Consider the following 17338-nt stretch of genomic DNA (forward strand, 5'->3'; position numbering starts at 1 on the left):
TAACCCACCTAGACTAGAAGAAAATAGACTTTTTTCAATTATCTTTTGCTTTTATTTTATTATGGTTTGTAATAGCTCAGAAGCCATAAATCTTAGCCAGAGTTCTCCAAAAGGCTTCCCTCAGTGAAAATATCCTTTTTCACATTTTTAATTTTATCCACTTCTTTTCCATACAAGTTTTTTTCCAGGCTTCAACCAGAAATGATTTGTGCTTTTCCTTAGGATGCACAGTCTACAGATTAACTCTTCAGTGGAGGGGAATCCTGATTAGGCAGTAGAATGTGAATGATATTTTGCAAGCTAGAAAACCTGTGTATATTTTGTACTAACTTTATAAAATAATGTCACTCCTTTATACGCTAACCATTGGTCCCATGAAGAGAATCTAAGCAAAAGGGGTAAAATCCTCATTGATCAGCAGGTGTTGCTGTAGAGCAGTCAGGAGATTAAATCTATTTTTAGGACTCCTCTATCAAAATTCCCACAGGTTTTCCTCATTGGCTGTCCTTGATGGTACTACTTGTTATTTATTTATTTATTTAAAGGAATAGTTGGTCTTAATGTTGATATTCAGCAATCTAAGCATGAGAGGTGCTCTGAATTGAAACCAGGGTTTGCCTTGGACACTAGCTGTACCAAAGCTGAAATGTCCTAACCTTTCACATGGATACAGCTTCAGTTTAGAGATACCTTTTTTCAGTAAAATTTAAAAAAAACTGGTATCTGTCCAAACATGAGCTTTTATAATGGGAGATAGATTGCCATGCTGGAATTTTGTTTCCTTTACTGAATTGTTTTCTTTTTTTTTAAATTACTTTCAAGAAATGTGGTGTCACAGTTGTTGTGGTGATCTGGTCCTTTTTTTAAAAAAAATATTATTAGAGTTGCCCATTGTTTTGTTTTTCAAAAGTTGCACTGAGAAAATAAGTAGTGGGGACTTGATTGTTTGTTTTTTTAAGGAACAGATAAGTCAATTGAGAAATATTTCTACAGCTAACAAAACTGGTGACCTGTGGTCATAAACACATAATGGTAGGAACAAGTAATGATGTTACTTTCATGACAACATTATTTTAAATGTATCTAGAAGTGCTGTTCAGCAGTAACATCACTCCTTCACAGTCTGGATTCATAAGCTGCTGTTCTAGTTTCCTGAGGCCTCCCTTTTACTAGTATTTTGTCACTTTGTTACCTAGAATTTGTCTTACCTTACACTAGGATGTGGTATATGCTGTAATGAAGATGACACCCCTATGTACAATTACAGTCCTAGAGTATAAGTAATTTTTATATTTGAATTAATACTTGTGCATACGTTGTATTGTTATATCTGTATATCATCCTTGTGGCTTTTTTTTCAGTTACATTTCATGCTAGTGCTTGAGAAATGGATTTGGTTAGCAAAATATAAAGCGTCTCACTATATAGGTTCTGTTTAAAGTTGCCTTCCTCTCGTGAAAGAAAATGGTATAGTTGATGTTTAAGGAAAGTAAATGTTGGCTGCATGTCGTGCTACCTTTTGTAGTCAGGTGAGTTAAACAGTGGCCTGAGAGCTGAAATAGTACTGAAATTTTCAGAGTCTGGTTGTGGAAAGGCATAAAGTGCTAATCGGGATCTTATCGGATGCCAGCAGCTGTAGCTTACTTAATGTAACAAATACCCGTGCGAGCTGGAGGAATGATCTAACTTAATGCAAAGGAAAATGAGATGCTATTTTGTAGATGATTTGTAATAATGCTAAGATTTCCCTAATTCTGTGGGTTTTGTGGGATAGTTTTCTTGCCCCTTTTACCATACTTCCCCCTAAACGTGGTTTTAATTTTTCTGACAAATGTGTCAGTCTAGTTGAATATTATTAGCAAGTCTTTGTGCCATGGCCTGTTGTGACCTACTTGGTTCTTTTGTGATTGAGAATCCCTAAAGGGCTTGAACAACAGTTGAGAAAGATACTAACCACAAAGTTACCTGCTCTGATACTTGTTTCCTCTTTTTTTTAGTGTAATAGTGACATACTGATCAGCTTTCATTGAAAGCAAACCTCAGCTGTCACAGAATTTTCACATCCCTAAATAGCAGGGAAGTTTTAAATGTTTGGTTTCACCAGGCATACACTGTCAGGTTTTCACATGACAAACGTGCATACCTGAAAACAATTTTTAGGCAGGTATCCATGTTTGCTTTTTTCAAGACCTGGAAGTGTTTGGTGCCCCTCGATCAGCAGCATGAAGCTGAGCACATTTCAGTGTGCAGTCACTTCTCACGAGCAGCAAGAGATGCTGGTTCTGCAGCTGGTGGCAGCAGACATTCAGTGCAGAACAGCACAAAAGACGAACTCTTACATTTTAGTTTGCATGCTCTTAGAACTGGAGATCTGCTTCAAATATCAGATATTTTTTACTTCTTAGCAGGCAGCTACTTTATTTTGAGGTTTCCAACTTGGAAATCTAGTCTTGGAAAGTTAGTGTTTGGGCACCTCAATTCCATCTCAAGACTTAAAAAATTATAGAGTTTTTAAATTACCTTTCTGGACCGAGTTATGATGTGTGCCGTGGTTGAGGATTTCATTGGTAGATAATCGATATGTCTACAGCCTTTAATAAGTTTGATCAGTGGGTACTAATGACCAAGATGAGTTTCCTTTCAAGGAATGAAAAAGTAGATTTATTTTTCAGTTTTAGAGCTCGTTCTTGAGATCATTTTTTGGAAACAGATCAACAGCTGGTGGTGGGCATAAACAGGGTCAGGTTGGACTGCTGCAAAGGTTCCTCTGGTGGCTTTAAGGGGGGGTTGTAAGAGATGGTATCTCTTTCCTTTTTTCTTTTCTTTTTTTTTTTTAATTGTATATTAGTTGTATTCATTATTTTTCTTGCTGTATTAACAAGTCTTACCAATCTGTGCTGCTCTTGTGCGAAATCTTTCTGTTTAGCTTAGTTTGTGCTTGACCACATGTTCCCCGAAGCTCAGCTTTTCCTGAGCTTTTCCCATTGCTTTCTTTGTCTGACCAGTTTCCTTTAGCTGTGAGGGCTGCTGGGATGACTGCTTCAGCATAACAATGAAAATCATACCACCTGAAGTACTGGTAACTTCATGGCTGCAAAATACAAGTTCAAATGAAACAGGCAGCTTATAAAATAGTATTTTGTGAAATACTTGACTTACTCCAGGGCCTGGGAAACTTTGTCAGATCTCTGTTGATGGGAAGAGTGTGCTTACTAGCCACAACTCTGGGACAGAGATAGAGATTGTTTAGAGTCCTCAAGAGACTGTACTTGACTCTTTCTAATATATGCACTGTGTTTCAAGTTTCTAGTGTCCTAAGAGTGTCCTTATGAAAACTGGTGTTTTTTTTCTAGAAACTCAGATTCTAGAAACAACCAGTTGTATGAAGCCTTGGGGTTGGCGAAGGAGGAAAAGAGGTACCTGTGGAGTGTGTATATGTATCTCTTCTTTTGAATATATGTCTAGATTTATATGTGACCCTAAGTGTTGCACTCTCTCGTCCCAAGAGCCAGCGAAAAAAAAAAAAACCCAAATCTTTGGATTTTAACTCAGTTGCATGATTATTTTTTGAGGTCTGAATTCTTGGGAGTGGAAATGCTGCCGAAGTTCAGTCTTTCCCCTTTCAGCTTTTTCCCCCGTGGAGGGAGAATGAATTCTCTTCTCTCCGCTGTTCTCTAACTCAAAGAACACAAGTCTTTGGCAGAATAAAAAGGAAATGGTTCTGCCTTTTAGCTCTTCCCTTACTTTTACTTTGGGAGAGTCAATCTTACTTAGGCATCATATCAGAGCTTATGAGAACAGCGCTCTCTCATTTTTCAAAGTAGCAGCAGAATGGCTCTTGTTAGGTTCACTCTTGCCCAACAAGTTTTGAATAGTGAATCTGACAAGAATTGTATTGTTTTTAGTTCTACTGCTCTTGGAAAGCTGCGAGCCAAGGGAAAGATGCTGGCATGGTGTATACAGTAAAACAGCATGGGGTTAGTTCTCCTTTGCAAGGCTGTCTGCACTGCTGAGATGTTTGCTACTGAATGTAGGATTATTATTATTTTTTTAAAGCTTGTGTATGAATTAGCACACACACCTCTCCTGTCTGCCAGGAGAAGGCTTTCTCTTATATGTATGGAGCAAGCTGAATCTTAAAGCCCAGAATTATTCTCTCATTTATTTCCATAAACAAATACAGTAGAGTGCATTGATGACAAATATCCCAGAGGAAATTCGATTTGTTTTTTAAGCCATGAAACCAATTTGGTCACTCTGCTCTCAGATTTGTAGCTTCCATACAGTAACGTATTCTGCTTTGGTCTAATCTACACTTTTGCACTTTGCAGTGCAGCTTTTCTTGCCCGTGTTGTACAAGCATTACTGGCTTTCAGAACTGAAGCTGGTGTAAAGATGCTTGGAACACTTCAGCTACCCACCTAACATCTTTTTTTGTTTTGTTTTGTTTTTGTTTTGTTTACTTTCTTCTGACAGTAGAAGAAAATGAAACAGAGGACCAGCAGGCAGGTGTGGGACACACAGCCGCACAGACTGGTAATGCTGAATTCCTTCATTAGTGCTTGCTTACCGTTTGACAAGAGTGTGAGGGATTTTCGTATCGGGGTGTTTTTGCAAAGCCTGCGCTCTTCTTTCTCTGTTTCGGCTTAGAATGCATTCTTGGGGCTTGCAATGGAAAATAACATTCTTCTCCCTTCACCTTTCAATTCCTGAGAATTAGAAATTCTGCCTTTTGTAGGTCAGCCAACTGAAAGTGAGATGCTTTTAAAGTGCAGCATGTTTTTCTTTTCTTTTCTTTTCTTATTTTCTTTTTCCTTTTTTTTTTTTTTTAATTTTGTTAACAATAATCCTTCTTTACATCCCTCACATAAAACCTCACCCTATGCTATTTCAGATGAACTTGAATATTCATTCCTCTCAACTATGGATAAGGATAATTTCTTTTAGGGTTGTTTATATAATTTCTTACCAGTCAGGGATTAATTAAGGGCTCCTTAATTTTAAGTCAGTGAGACTGGGTGGACAAAGCTGTTGTTTGAATCAGGATCACAGGGATACGTATTGTTAATAATCGTGAAGAAATAATTGTTAATTCCCAAAAGCAACAAGGACTCTTTTATTCTGTAAATGTAATACGGTTCTGAGAATGCAAGAAATACTTTGCTCCTGTCTTTGGTACTGATTCCACAGGATTTTATCTAAGAGCAGGACTGACTCATCTGAATAGTCTCATTCATTCAGCTGAGGTCACCTTTTAGAATAAGGGCTGACTCCTTAAGGATATTCCTAGAAGGGTAGTCATCTCTGAATATGTGTAGGTAATTTGTTTGAGAACAGTTGGAGTCACTCCTTATGAAAGTGACGAGTGCAGTTAATTTTTTCTTCAGCTAGAAGACTTCATCTTTCTCCTGTGTGTGTGTGTCCTGTGGATTTGGGTTTGGTGCCTTTTATAGGTTTTAGTGGCTCTGCGTATAAACTGTATTGTTGGAAAAGAGGAAATACAAGTGAGAGAGTTCTCTGTTTTTTTTAATGGGAAATTTCTCAAACTCTTCTGAATGTACATATGTCTCCATTTAGCTGTCTGCAAACTTGACAAAAAGCAAACTTGTACTGCTGTAGGCACATGAAGTTGAAAAATAGAGGGCCGCAAAACTGGAGATCAATATGACAAGGAATGGTTGCTTTTCTGCATTTTTTTCTTAAAATAATTCTCAATGGTTAAGTTGTCTTGCTAGTTATTTATTTCCTATCATGTCCTGTGTTGTTCTCTGTCTGCTTCTAGACAAGATTTAACATTCTGTTTTTCTCTATAACAAGAATGCAATGCCAATATTAAAAACAAAACCCCTTCTGATAGAGCAAGCAGTACAGAAGGCCCACACTGTGTACACACTGCCAGAAGTTTTTATAGTAATACTTTGTATCTAAGCTCTGGTTCTAACCATTAAATGTGCTTTTTATAGAGTACCAAGTTATAAATGTAGTGCAGCTACGGCATATTAATCTTACTGCAGAGATTTAATGAGGCAGTTGTTTTGCGATGGACACTATTGGGAGCGGAGAGCGACAGAGTTTTACTTTACCACTGAGCTGAAGAAATATTCCTTGCCTGGTAATAATTATAACCACATGATCTAAGTTTTCCTTTCTTTTTCCAGCACTTTTCCATGCAGAAGTGGCTTGGAAGGAGGTCTACTGCTAGGCAGTGAAATGGATTGGAAAGGAGGCTGTTTTCTTGGTAGTTTGATGTTTTAGTTGTGATTAGCTGTGGATCCTTGTAGCATAGGCAGAAATATGTAAGATGAGTTTCAAGAATACAGATAGTCTTTCCCAGTCCACTGAGATGGCTTTTAGATATTCATTACTTTTGCTTGACTTTTATATGGGTTATAAAAAGTAAATGTGGTGAAACCTCATTTTTACATGGGCAGAATAGAATTTCTGCTGGTTGGCCTTAAACCGCTCCCATACTTGAAAATAATTGAAGTCCATGGCTTTATTGCCTCCAACACTTTTAAGCCAATGCAATTTTTCATTTTCCCCAAAGTTGCAGTTTTATTAGACCAAGTTACAGCAATAACATCTCTTAAAAGGAGGAGGAAGAAGGTAAGGGGAGAACCACCTGCCAGGAAACACAGTAATGAGAAAATCATGCTTCTTTTAATTTCCATTTATAAATAATGTTAACATGATTGGTAACAGAAGACAACTGTTCTTTCTCTTCTTCTTTTATTTTTTTATTTTTTCTTTTTTTTTAAAAGTACTTTCATAGACTGAATTATTTCTGTTCCAAAAAAGTAACCCTCCTTTCCATAGTAGATAATTTTCACTGATATCTGCAGTTGGAGCTGATGTGTGTACTGTTGCTGATGTGTACTGAAAAATTTCAGTTGGCGCATGGCAGCCTCTGAAATAGGGCAGGGGAGCCTCTGGAAATGACAGTGGCATTTGCAGATATTGGGAAAGGTAATATTACTATGAAGAAAATCTTTGTTGAGGGAATTATGGCTGTGATTATTGCAGATACCAGGGAGAAAGAAATGTGGGAGATCAATGACATTTGCCCTGAAGTCTGTATGCGGGCACGAGCTTTGAACAGGAGGTTAAGGAGAAAGTCTGGATGGATGCGTATTGCATTTATAAAATACGTTTTAAAAATTGTAGTCTTTCAAAACATCAGCTCAAATAAGGCAACTTACCCTCAGTTTAAGTAACTATTTAAGGTTAGATCAGCTCCTGATGGAAGATACCTGTTGTAACAGAAAAACTATCTATTCACAGGGTGTCCAAATGATATTTTGTCTCTTTAAATATATTTTTATTTTGGTGGTGACATCTCTTTGTGGAAGGAGATCGCAGTGGAAATGCATTCATTGAGAGGGGCTGAGACTGCCAGAACTCATTTCACAAAGCTGTCGTAGGCTAAACTCAAACCTAGGTCCCAGAGGGTCCCACTTAAGTGTTGACCTAAAAACAAATGTGCCAGTTGGCTAGAGCATGTATTCTAAAGTTGCAGCAGAAGGGAATAAGCTTGACTGACTTCTGTCCCTGTAGAGTTTCTATCTGCAAATGCAGAAGGAGAAGCAAAACATTTATTAGTCTTCAAATGATTCTAATTTTAATAACTGGTCTCTAAGTAGGAAGCTTTAAATTGAGCGATTCTTTAGGCTTTTGTATACTAAGGGCTGCATGTGTGCTTATGTGTGTGTGTATTGCTGAATTCCTGCAAAGTGCAAGTGTTTCTGAATAATAAGTCTCAAGAATTCCCTCCCCTCCCTTTTTTTTTTTTCCTTCAGCATTGTGCTTAAAGCAGAGTCAGACACTACCCTTATTTTAAAACAAACAGGTCTGTAAACTTTATGTGCAGCATTTAAATACTTGTGTTAAAATTCAAACCCAGTGCCCACATTTCCCTGAGTGCTGTCAGTTTTATGAGATGAAACTGGGAGCTTGAGCTGAACAACTAATAGTATGCAATGTGCTCATGCTGCCTTCCAACAAGTGTTTAATGATGTTGGGGTCAGTTTGCAACAGTTAAGACAATTGCTTATTTTTCTGGACTGCTTATAACCTGGTGATCTCCTAACTACTGTTATTAATCTTGCAAAATATTTTGGAAAGTGAAGTGGCAATGGGAGTTATTAGATTCAGAGCATAAAGCAATGGCTGAAATGCCATAAAATCCTTTTATTTGATTAACATCCCTTTTTGCTTTGTAAATGTCCAGACTACTCTGCTATCTGGACGTAGCTACTCAAGGTGAAGTTTTGACTCTTGAAAGAACCTTGTGAATGTAACTTGTCATACAAGGGCTGCACTCAGTGCATGGGCAGAGGTTTTGCACACCAAATACATTTTTTACTTCAGAATGTGTTTTTTATTTTTTTAAAATTAATCTCTTTTCCCTTTCTATTATATTTCCTGTAAAAATAAATTCTGCCCTTTACCCCTGTCAAATAAATTCCTTGGTTTTGATCACAAGCCACACAGCATGAGGAAGGCTTCCTGACATGGGTCATTTCCAGTTGCTGCTGGCGGATCTGTCTGTGTTTGAGCAGCTGAAGCGCAGGGTACAGCAGTGTGGACCAAGGGGTGTAGAAAGATGATGGGAGCCCTGACCTTCACTGTTGAGCAGCAAGAACCTGTGCATTGCGCACAGTGGCAAATGCAGGGATGGCTGGGTCCCCGTCACTGACGGAGGATTGAAGAGTGATTTACAATGGAATCTCACTCCTCCACCTCCTCACCCCTTCCCCATTCTAATGTGAATTTAGTATTAGCGTGTTTCACTTTATCTCCTTTCAAGTAGTTGTGCATGATCCTAATCAATTGCAATGCTAAATAAAGTGGGTTCACAGGTACCACCTCTCTGTTGCTGTGGACAAGGAGTCTACTCCTGATCAGCAACATGCTTGGCCAAAGAATATAACATCTTAGAATGTACTTGCACAATCTTCTGTTATTATATGAGTTTGTTGTTGTTTTCTAAAATGACTTGTTTCAGTCTCCACTCTCTCAAATGTCTAAAAGGAAAGATGAGGTGGCCCAAGCAGATAAAAGCGATGAAGCACTTGCATTCCTTTTGCTGGAATGTATGCAACCATTTTTCTTCTGCATTTCACTTGTTGTACTGTGGTTCCCAAGGAAAAACAAAACTAAGTGCCAGCTTGCTTTATTAGGGAAGACAGATTGTTTTATTTCTGTCTTTTGAAGGAAGCTTTTAGTAAAGCGGGCAAAAAGTCAAGAGTAGTTAAAGCTGCTCTGTTCTTCCTCAGAGGAGGAAAAGTTCTAGACTTTGCGTTATGTCACTTTGTACTGCTTGTCTGCAGAACTGAGGTCGTGAAGTGAGCTGTGTGGCTTCTCTGTGCACAGGGGATGGCCGTGAGACCTCACGTTTCTTCCAGTTTAGAAGCTTCAGCTGGGCTCAGGGCTGCTGCTCTGAGGCTGGAGCCATCCTACTATCCCCAAAATGCTTGTCAGCATGTCAGACAGACAAAGCTCTCCTTCTGCACTATACAGGTTTTACAATAGTTTACAGTTTTCCATGATCTGGCAAATACAGAAACTTTATCAGGCTTGTCTTAAGTCATGCAGGAGTTCAAAGCATGTGTAGCATTTTGACCCAGGGTATAATCTTTCCAGGGCTTTGTTTGTGTCAAATAGTGTGGTGATAAAGTACTGGAATGGGTTGTAAAGTCAAGATTAATTTCATGTTTATGTAAATCAAATTTGTTTGTCTTTTAATTCTGGTAATTTCCTGTGAAACGCTGTGGTTAAGAGTGAAAAGAAGTTCCTGCACACTCACTGATTTGGTTTTTCTTTTCATTGAAAACTAATTGCATAGGTGGTTTATCCTTTCTTACAATGATCAAATGATCAAAGCAGCTTCAATAGCTGTGATAAAATTGACAAACCTAACATTGAAGCATGGAAGAATTGCTTTAGTGAGAAATGGAACTGCTTTTGTGGGAGTAGAAGGGAAATTCTCCTTTCATTCAGCTTAGAAAAAAATTCAGGAAAAAGCCTCCTTTGCTTATTTAGCAATAAAATCTACAGTGTGCTGCAGGCTCATGCCGTATATGTCTCTTCTCATCACACTACAAGAACCTACCTTGATTTTTTTTTCATTTTAAAGGTTCCCTTCTTAGATGCCTAACGTCATGGTCTTGATTTTCTTTCAGACCCTAACTGTGCACTAGAAGACAAGGCAGAAGATGGAGAGGTGCTAGACTGCAAGAAAAGGCCGGATGAAGGGGAGGAGTTAGAAGAAGAAGCTGTGCACAGCTGTGACAGCTGCCTCCAGGTGTTTGAGTCACTGAGTGATATCACAGAACACAAGATTAATCAATGTCAACTGACAGGTAAACAATACTTATCACTTTGTGGCTTTGTGCACTGTTATATTTCTGATTCCCATCCTCTGCTTCTGATCTCCCTCCTTTATTCTCATTTATTTTATTCCTGCACTTGAATGCTTCAGTGAGACCTTCATAAACAGATTCTGGGACAAGATTATACTGCAAATGGGGCATTAAAAATTTCCTTCCTACTGAAGGATGTATGGGTAATTACTGCATTTGCACTGTATTTAAAGTGTTCGTTAGCTGTCTATGCCTGGCCGCTGCGTGTACTTTCTAGATTCACACTGTATGGCTTTCCATACTTCACTTATACATGTATTTTCCTAAGTCACTTGTGAACACAGAAGACGTTTGTAAGTGGGGTTTAGGTGCAACTACTCAATGAATGAATTTGCACAATGGCATGTTGCAGATCTGGGCTGGATGTTGCGTTAGTCAACTTCAAATGACTGTACAGCAACCAGTAACTGAAAGTTGAGAGGAATGAAGCAAATTGTTGGAGGGGAAAATAAAATCTCAGCTTCAGTCAAGGGGCAGAACCAGGTGCTGATCAGATACTGCTGAACTGAGCAGAGCTGGGTGAATGGACCTGTAGCCAATCCGGGTTCCTCTTTGAAGTGACTGTAGAGAGCCCCTCACCTGGGAAACCACATGAAATCTGCTGAAGTAGTTTTGCCCATTAGTTTTAGTAGGTCTTTTGATGGTACGCACCGTAGGTCCAACTAGACTCAGTATTAACAGAAAGGCATTTTTATATTTTATTAGGTGATACTTTAATTTTAGCCTCTGCAGTGTAAAATGTATTTATGTGCAGTGCGCTTATGTTGAACACTTTTCTTTATTTTGACTTTATAAACAAGGAAAGTCATCCTTCTCATTTGGAAACACTTTTAGAAAGTGTGCATGTGCTCATGTTTGGAGAGCTGAGTTATTATTGGTTCCAGTAGATCCGTAGGCTAAGTCCTGGCAGGATCACATAAAAGTCGAGCAGCAGTACTGCTCTTCGAGATGAAGTGTGAGAAGAAGGTGAGCAGAAGAGGAATAAGTGGGCAGGAGCAGAAGGAAAGTTGAGAAGTAATGTGGATTTGTCAAATGATTTGGTCCCAGCCTCACATTATGGAAAATGAAGATCTGCTGTAGCAAAAAATGTTTACTTTTATTAATATATCACTTTGCCTTTTCTTGCCCGTAAAATGTTTTTCTAACTAAAGATGCAGTCAGTTCTGACATTCCCTAATCACTCCTACATAGTTTTAGAATGTATTTTTCTATATTGCTCACGGTTTCTGGCAGTATTGATATTCTCTTGACTTTAAAAAAACTTTATGTTTTTCTCCCCTTTTCTTCATACCTCTCTTCTTTCTTTTTTTCTTTCCATGTTGAAAAATTAGTGGCTTTAGCTTGTCTCTTCCTTCCCTCTCCGAGAAAGCCTTGCCCCTGCCCTGATCCTCTGGATCTCCACTTTCCTGCCTCAGATCCCGTTTATTCATCCCTCTTTTTTCACCTTAATCTGATATGGCCATTTCTCCTTTCTGGTTAGTTGGTTGATGCCCCCCCTCTCCACTTCTACCAAATGGTTTCTCTGCTTTAAAGCTGTGAGTAGAATGCACTAAACAGTGCTTGTACAGTTGGGTTGAGAAACTGAAGAAAAGCAGATGGGGGGAACAGTAAGTAGGAAGAGTCCTGGAGTACCACTCCTCAACACAGCAGTTCTGCTGAGGGTTGTGTTGGTAAATGAGAGTGAAAATGGTTATGGTGGATTAGTCGATTTGGGATGCATGTGTAAAGGCAGGAATACATATCTGATGTTGGAGAATGGGGGAATGAAAATGAATCTTGAAGAAAATTGTTTAAGTTCCTAAAAATATCTTTGCCTCTCTTTCAAGGAAACACACGATAGCGAATGAGTAGAGATTGGACTGTTGAAAGCTAATGAAGTGAATAAAAACCTAAACCTTCTGGACTACCATGTTGACAAAAAGCCAACTGTCCTCTGTTTCTAAATACAAATGACCAAAAGAAACCCTTAAGTTGAGAGAGGGGCCTGGGTGGAATGGCCAGAGTTGATCAATTTTTCTTTCTCCAGCAAAGAAATCCAGGTAGTTAGTGAGGTGAATTCAATGCGAGGCCCTAAGCAGCATGTATGGCCTAACACAAAGGATATAACATTTATGAAAACCTCATCATTTTAGATTATTTTTAGTTAATCAGTGACAAACAGTTGACAGCCAGGCAGCTTACCTTTCTCGTCTGAAGCACAATACATATTTGACAAAGTTTGCTTTTAGCATTTTAGGCAAGCTCTGGACTCTTGCTTTTCTCTTGGACTTCCACCAGTGCCTTTGGGTGCCATACAAGATGTTTACCAAAATGGAATTTCTTCTATGATATTCTGTTGTTTGGGTCAAATTTGTTCTCTCTGGAGTGGGGAAGAGTGTATCATCTATCCTGATGTATGATCTTTCCAATCTGGATGCCATCTCAAGTACTGAAGTTACCCAGATTTTCTGTTAGGCAAAAATGCCAGGACTGCCAGCCTCTGAAGTTCACATCTGAGTTCTGAAGCCCTCCAAACCCTGTGTTTTTAGATGGCTGAGCCAGCTGCAGCTTGTCTGGATTTTACTGAGCTTTGGAGGTGCTCTGTGAGATGCATAGCGAGCTGCACTGCAAGAATTTATGAACTGTGCATGTTGACCCAGTTGTAGAGTTGTTTTTATATAATTATACCAGGTAAAATCAACAATTATGTTGATGGAACGAACAGGATGACAAAACAGTGGTGTAAGACAACCCTTTAGTAAAACAGTGACCATGAAACATGAGAGTTGAGTATCTTGACTGCCCCTCATTCTACCAACCTTGTAACATGCTTAAGGCTTGCTGTTGTAGGATCTATGATTGATACTGGGGCTTCTAGTTTCTGCATTTGATAATGCTAGATGTGTTCTTCTGAAGATTTGACACTTCAGTGGAAGGAGTAAAATGGCTTTGTTGAATCTTCACTCTGCACTCCCAACCAAAGACAGGAATGGGGACAGGGGAGCTGGTCTATTAAACAGTGGTCCCAATCTCTCAAGGTGTCAGTCCCCCCTGCTGTTCAGAGGATAGTGGAGGATGAGAGTTACTTACAACTCTGTGAGATTAGGCTTTCAGGATCTTGGATTTCTGTTCCATTGCCAGTTTTTTCAAGGGAGAAGAAAAATGTTCTCTCCAACTGGTTCCTTCCTGTAATCTGTTTGAATTGACCTCATATTCTTTTTCTAGAGGAGGGTATAGCTGCTCTTTCATCCTAATGTGTGCACTATTATCTTTTCAATTTGGGTCTGATCCAGTATCCATTGAAGTCAATGAAAAGATTCCCATTGACTTCAATGGGGGATGGAACAGTTCCTTCATGAGCTATTTAGTAATATTTTTTGCTATCATCTGAAATTCTTGTACTGAAGCTTTCTCTGAAAAGGTGATGATTTATTTATGTTAATTGCTGACAATTGCTGTGATGTTTGTGGAATACAGATAAAGCATAAACAGGGGAAAAAGTCCAAAAAAATTCTTTGCAATACTTGTGACCACGGGCAGATGAGATACTAAATTATATTAATTTAGTCATTACAAAAGATTGGCAATAAAAATATGGATTTAATAGTGTTTCTCTCTGATGTTGATGCTTTTCTCACTCTATCCTTCCTGCAGCATTTCCTTTTAATAACTCATGAGCCACTTGCACACTGTCATCCTCTAAGTTGTGTATCTAAGTAAAGGATCCAATTAGCATGGCTATGAACGTGATGCCCTTCTAGCATATGTCAGTTTAGATCTCACTGTAGGAAAGCACTTGCAGGATCAAATGTGGTGTACTACTGATAAGCCATCACCTTCTCTGCTTCATCTGCCAAAAGGAAACTTAACCTTTTGCAATGCTGCCATATATGCTGTTGGTAGGACACAATTTGTCAGACACTTTTCTTCATCTTCTGCTTGATTTGTATCTCTTCTTCCTTCACAGTGCTTTGTGCTGTTTATTTCACCTTTCAGTCCAAACCCTCAGGGATTATAGTCTATGAACTATCCTCTGTATATGTAAGAACTCCCTCTCTGCTGACTCACTCTGTGTTCAGAGGCATTCAGCTAAAGCTTGCTTCTCTTGAAGATCGTGTATGTCACTTTGGCATCAGAAGTCCCACTCATAACCAGAGCAAAACTAGAAAAAGGAGAACAGTATGGTGGTGCCTTGCTTGAAGTCAAAGGTGCATTGAACATGCCAGCCTAGTTGGCTGGTACACAAGATAACTGTCCTCCACCTGAATGTCAGTAGACCTAGTGCAAGTTACCTGACTTCACTACTGGCCCCATTAGCTTAACAGGCTGCAAAACTTGTCTGTTAGCAGGCTACTGAATCATATGCAGTCCTAGCTTCAAGGCTAAGAGTGTTCTGAGGTAAAAATTTATTTTACCTTTAGGTCAGGGGTGTCAAACTCATTTTCACTGGGGGCCTCATCAGCGCAGTGGTTGCCTTCAAAGGGCCGAATGTAATTTTAGGACTGTACAAATGTAACTATTCCTATATTTATACAGTCCTAAAATTACATTTGGCCCTTTGAAGGCAACCACAGGGCTGATGTGGTGATTAGGTAGACTTAGTTTCATGTTTTGGGCTCTAGCTTAGTGCTAGAGCTTTGACAGATTGAGTATGTCAGGTAGAGCTGAGAGCCATTCATGTTATGCCCGAAGTTGCTGCTGATGTTGAAAAGGCTCTTAGCTATAGCTGTGTGTTCCCTGCCAATGAGGAGCTGCAGTCCTGCTCTCTAGCCCTGCCCAGAGATTCCTCTAGCATATCATCTGAAAATAATCCCAGCAGATATATTAGGGACCAGTTGTTCTGAGTGCTGCTCTCCATCAGCACTGGACTGTCCTTGGGCTGGGAACTTCTAGCTAAGTCAGATTTCTGTGTTACGACCAAAATTAGTTTTCTTGGATATCATCCTCCTGTGTGGTTGAGAAACACATTCTTGCATGTCTAGAAATAAGAGGTTGTGCTACCTAACAGCTTCGCAGACAGCATGCACCATGAGTGATCATGGACTTAACAAATGGGAGGTTATAAGGGATTCCACTATAATGCTTTCCTTCTCTTGCCTTTTTTCTCCTCTTCCTAGTGCCCAGGAACCTACCATCTTTCTGAATTAGTTGGTAATGCCAGGACCATCTCCTTCACTAGACGACCTGAAAACTTTGCAGGGAATTTTGTCCCAAAGGATGTATGCTGTGCACACTGAGACTACAAGATAAATTTTGTGAGCACTTGGCATTGTCGTGCTTTGATATCCTAGCTAGAATTGCTCTTCCTGCTAGCAAAAGAATCCTAGAGCTGGCTAAATATATTGCAGATCTTGCCATTGTTTTTTCAGTTTCCACTATCTTTATGGAGAAATGATACATGGCAGGGCTCCTTGGTCATTTCTGCAGTACAGGGAAAAATCTGAGCTTGATAAAAGTGCTTCTGAGGACAAGGACCCTAAGAAGTTAAATCTATGATCCACCGAAAGCATATTCATCTGCCTCATTGCAGTTAGTGGCACACTGCCAAGCACTGTTCGCCAAGTACAGTTACTTCACTTGAGAGAGTCACCCTGTTTCTCTTGAGAATTCCTGCACCAAAGACTGCATGTAGATTTTACATTAAACAGTTATTGAATGAAAGACAAACGGTGCTTGGACTGGAGGCTTGAGTTTAGGCCTCTCTTTTTCCCTAGAGGGCTTTCCCGTTGCTATACTACAGAGACATGCTTCTACTTTTCCATTTGCTTTGGACCATGGTCTTCTGACTTCTTTTCCACAAAATGACATTCTGTTTGACTGAGACAGTGAAAAGCAGACCCCCTCCTCCAGTTTTCTGTCCCAGCCAATACACACGGTAGCTCAATGCACTTTTTAAAGTTTGGAAGTCATGGACTCAGATCCTTTCAGAAAGATGTGGTCTGGGACCCATATCTGCAACTCCAGATCTGTGAAATTGGGGAAAAGGGGGAATAGGGAGGTAGCTATAGTCTGTCTCCCTCCAAAGATTGTGATTTTGAATTCAGAGAGCACTGAAAAGCCTGTCAGTGGACTTGGATGGAAGATTTATATGTGTTACAGAATGGCAAAGGCCTGCTAAAATAATAGCAATTTGGAGAATCTGCCATACATAATTTCATATGCAGAACTGCATATTCCTAGGGAGGACAAATGAAGGTCTTGACAATTGCATTCTTAGATTTTCATGTCAAAATTCTGTATAAGTACTTCTGTAGGTAGCTTGGTACTGCTGAGATGTGGAGGCAACTTGTATATGCTGGAGGTGAAAGCTATGAAAGTAGGCTGCATAGCCTTCTTGCTGTTCTTCAAAACCCCTGTGCTTACTTTGAGAGATCCATGATGAACAGCCAACATGGGCAAAGGAGGCATAAACTCCTCCCCCTTTTGCTTGGAAACCATTAATCTCTGCTCTTGAGATTGTTAATCAGTCATAAACCCAGTAGATCTTTACCTCCTGAATGTTTTAAAAGCAACCTGTTGCACTTCCTGAGTTATCTGTCAGTGACCCCTTGTAAATGAAAGCAGCCTCTGTCTGTATCATGGAACTGTTATTCTTACTCAGAGAACCCCCATAATAAACCTATGTGTGAGAATTAACTGTAAGTGCCAGAACGCTTGTTCTGCTTGCAGGTGGGAGAGGAAGCAAGTGGTGGTGTCTTCATAATAAACCTATGTATGAGAATTAACTGTAAGTGCCAGAAAGCTTGTTCTGCTTACAGACGGGAGAGGAAGCAAGTGGTGGTGTCTTCCAAGGAGCTTTGAGTGCTTCCTATATATCTTTCATGGATATTTTTTCCTCAGTTTTGCTTCTTTTTTCCCTCTTATTGTAGCCTGATTTTTCCATTACTTAAAAAGGCCAGTGATTCTTTTTAGCATATAATGGCAAGGATAGCTTTGAT

General features: G+C 39.4%; 1 protein-coding gene across 1 annotated transcript in view; it reads left to right on the forward strand.

Annotated features, from left to right (window-relative positions):
- ZNF521 (zinc finger protein 521) overlaps positions 1–17338 on the forward strand; it is a gene marked incomplete at its 3' end in the record, with an annotated part of 205054 nt that overhangs the window by 12948 nt on the left and 174768 nt on the right. The window contains exons 2-4 of the mRNA XM_080364140.1: positions 3354–3416; positions 4477–4536; positions 10182–10361. Of these exons, the coding sequence (XP_080220266.1) occupies positions 3354–3416; positions 4477–4536; positions 10182–10361 (303 nt within the window). The remainder of the gene's footprint in view (positions 1–3353; positions 3417–4476; positions 4537–10181; positions 10362–17338) is intronic.

The sequence above is a fragment of the Nesoenas mayeri genome (genome assembly GCF_963082525.1).
Source record: "Nesoenas mayeri genome assembly, chromosome: 2".
Taxonomy (NCBI): domain Eukaryota; kingdom Metazoa; phylum Chordata; class Aves; order Columbiformes; family Columbidae; genus Nesoenas; species Nesoenas mayeri.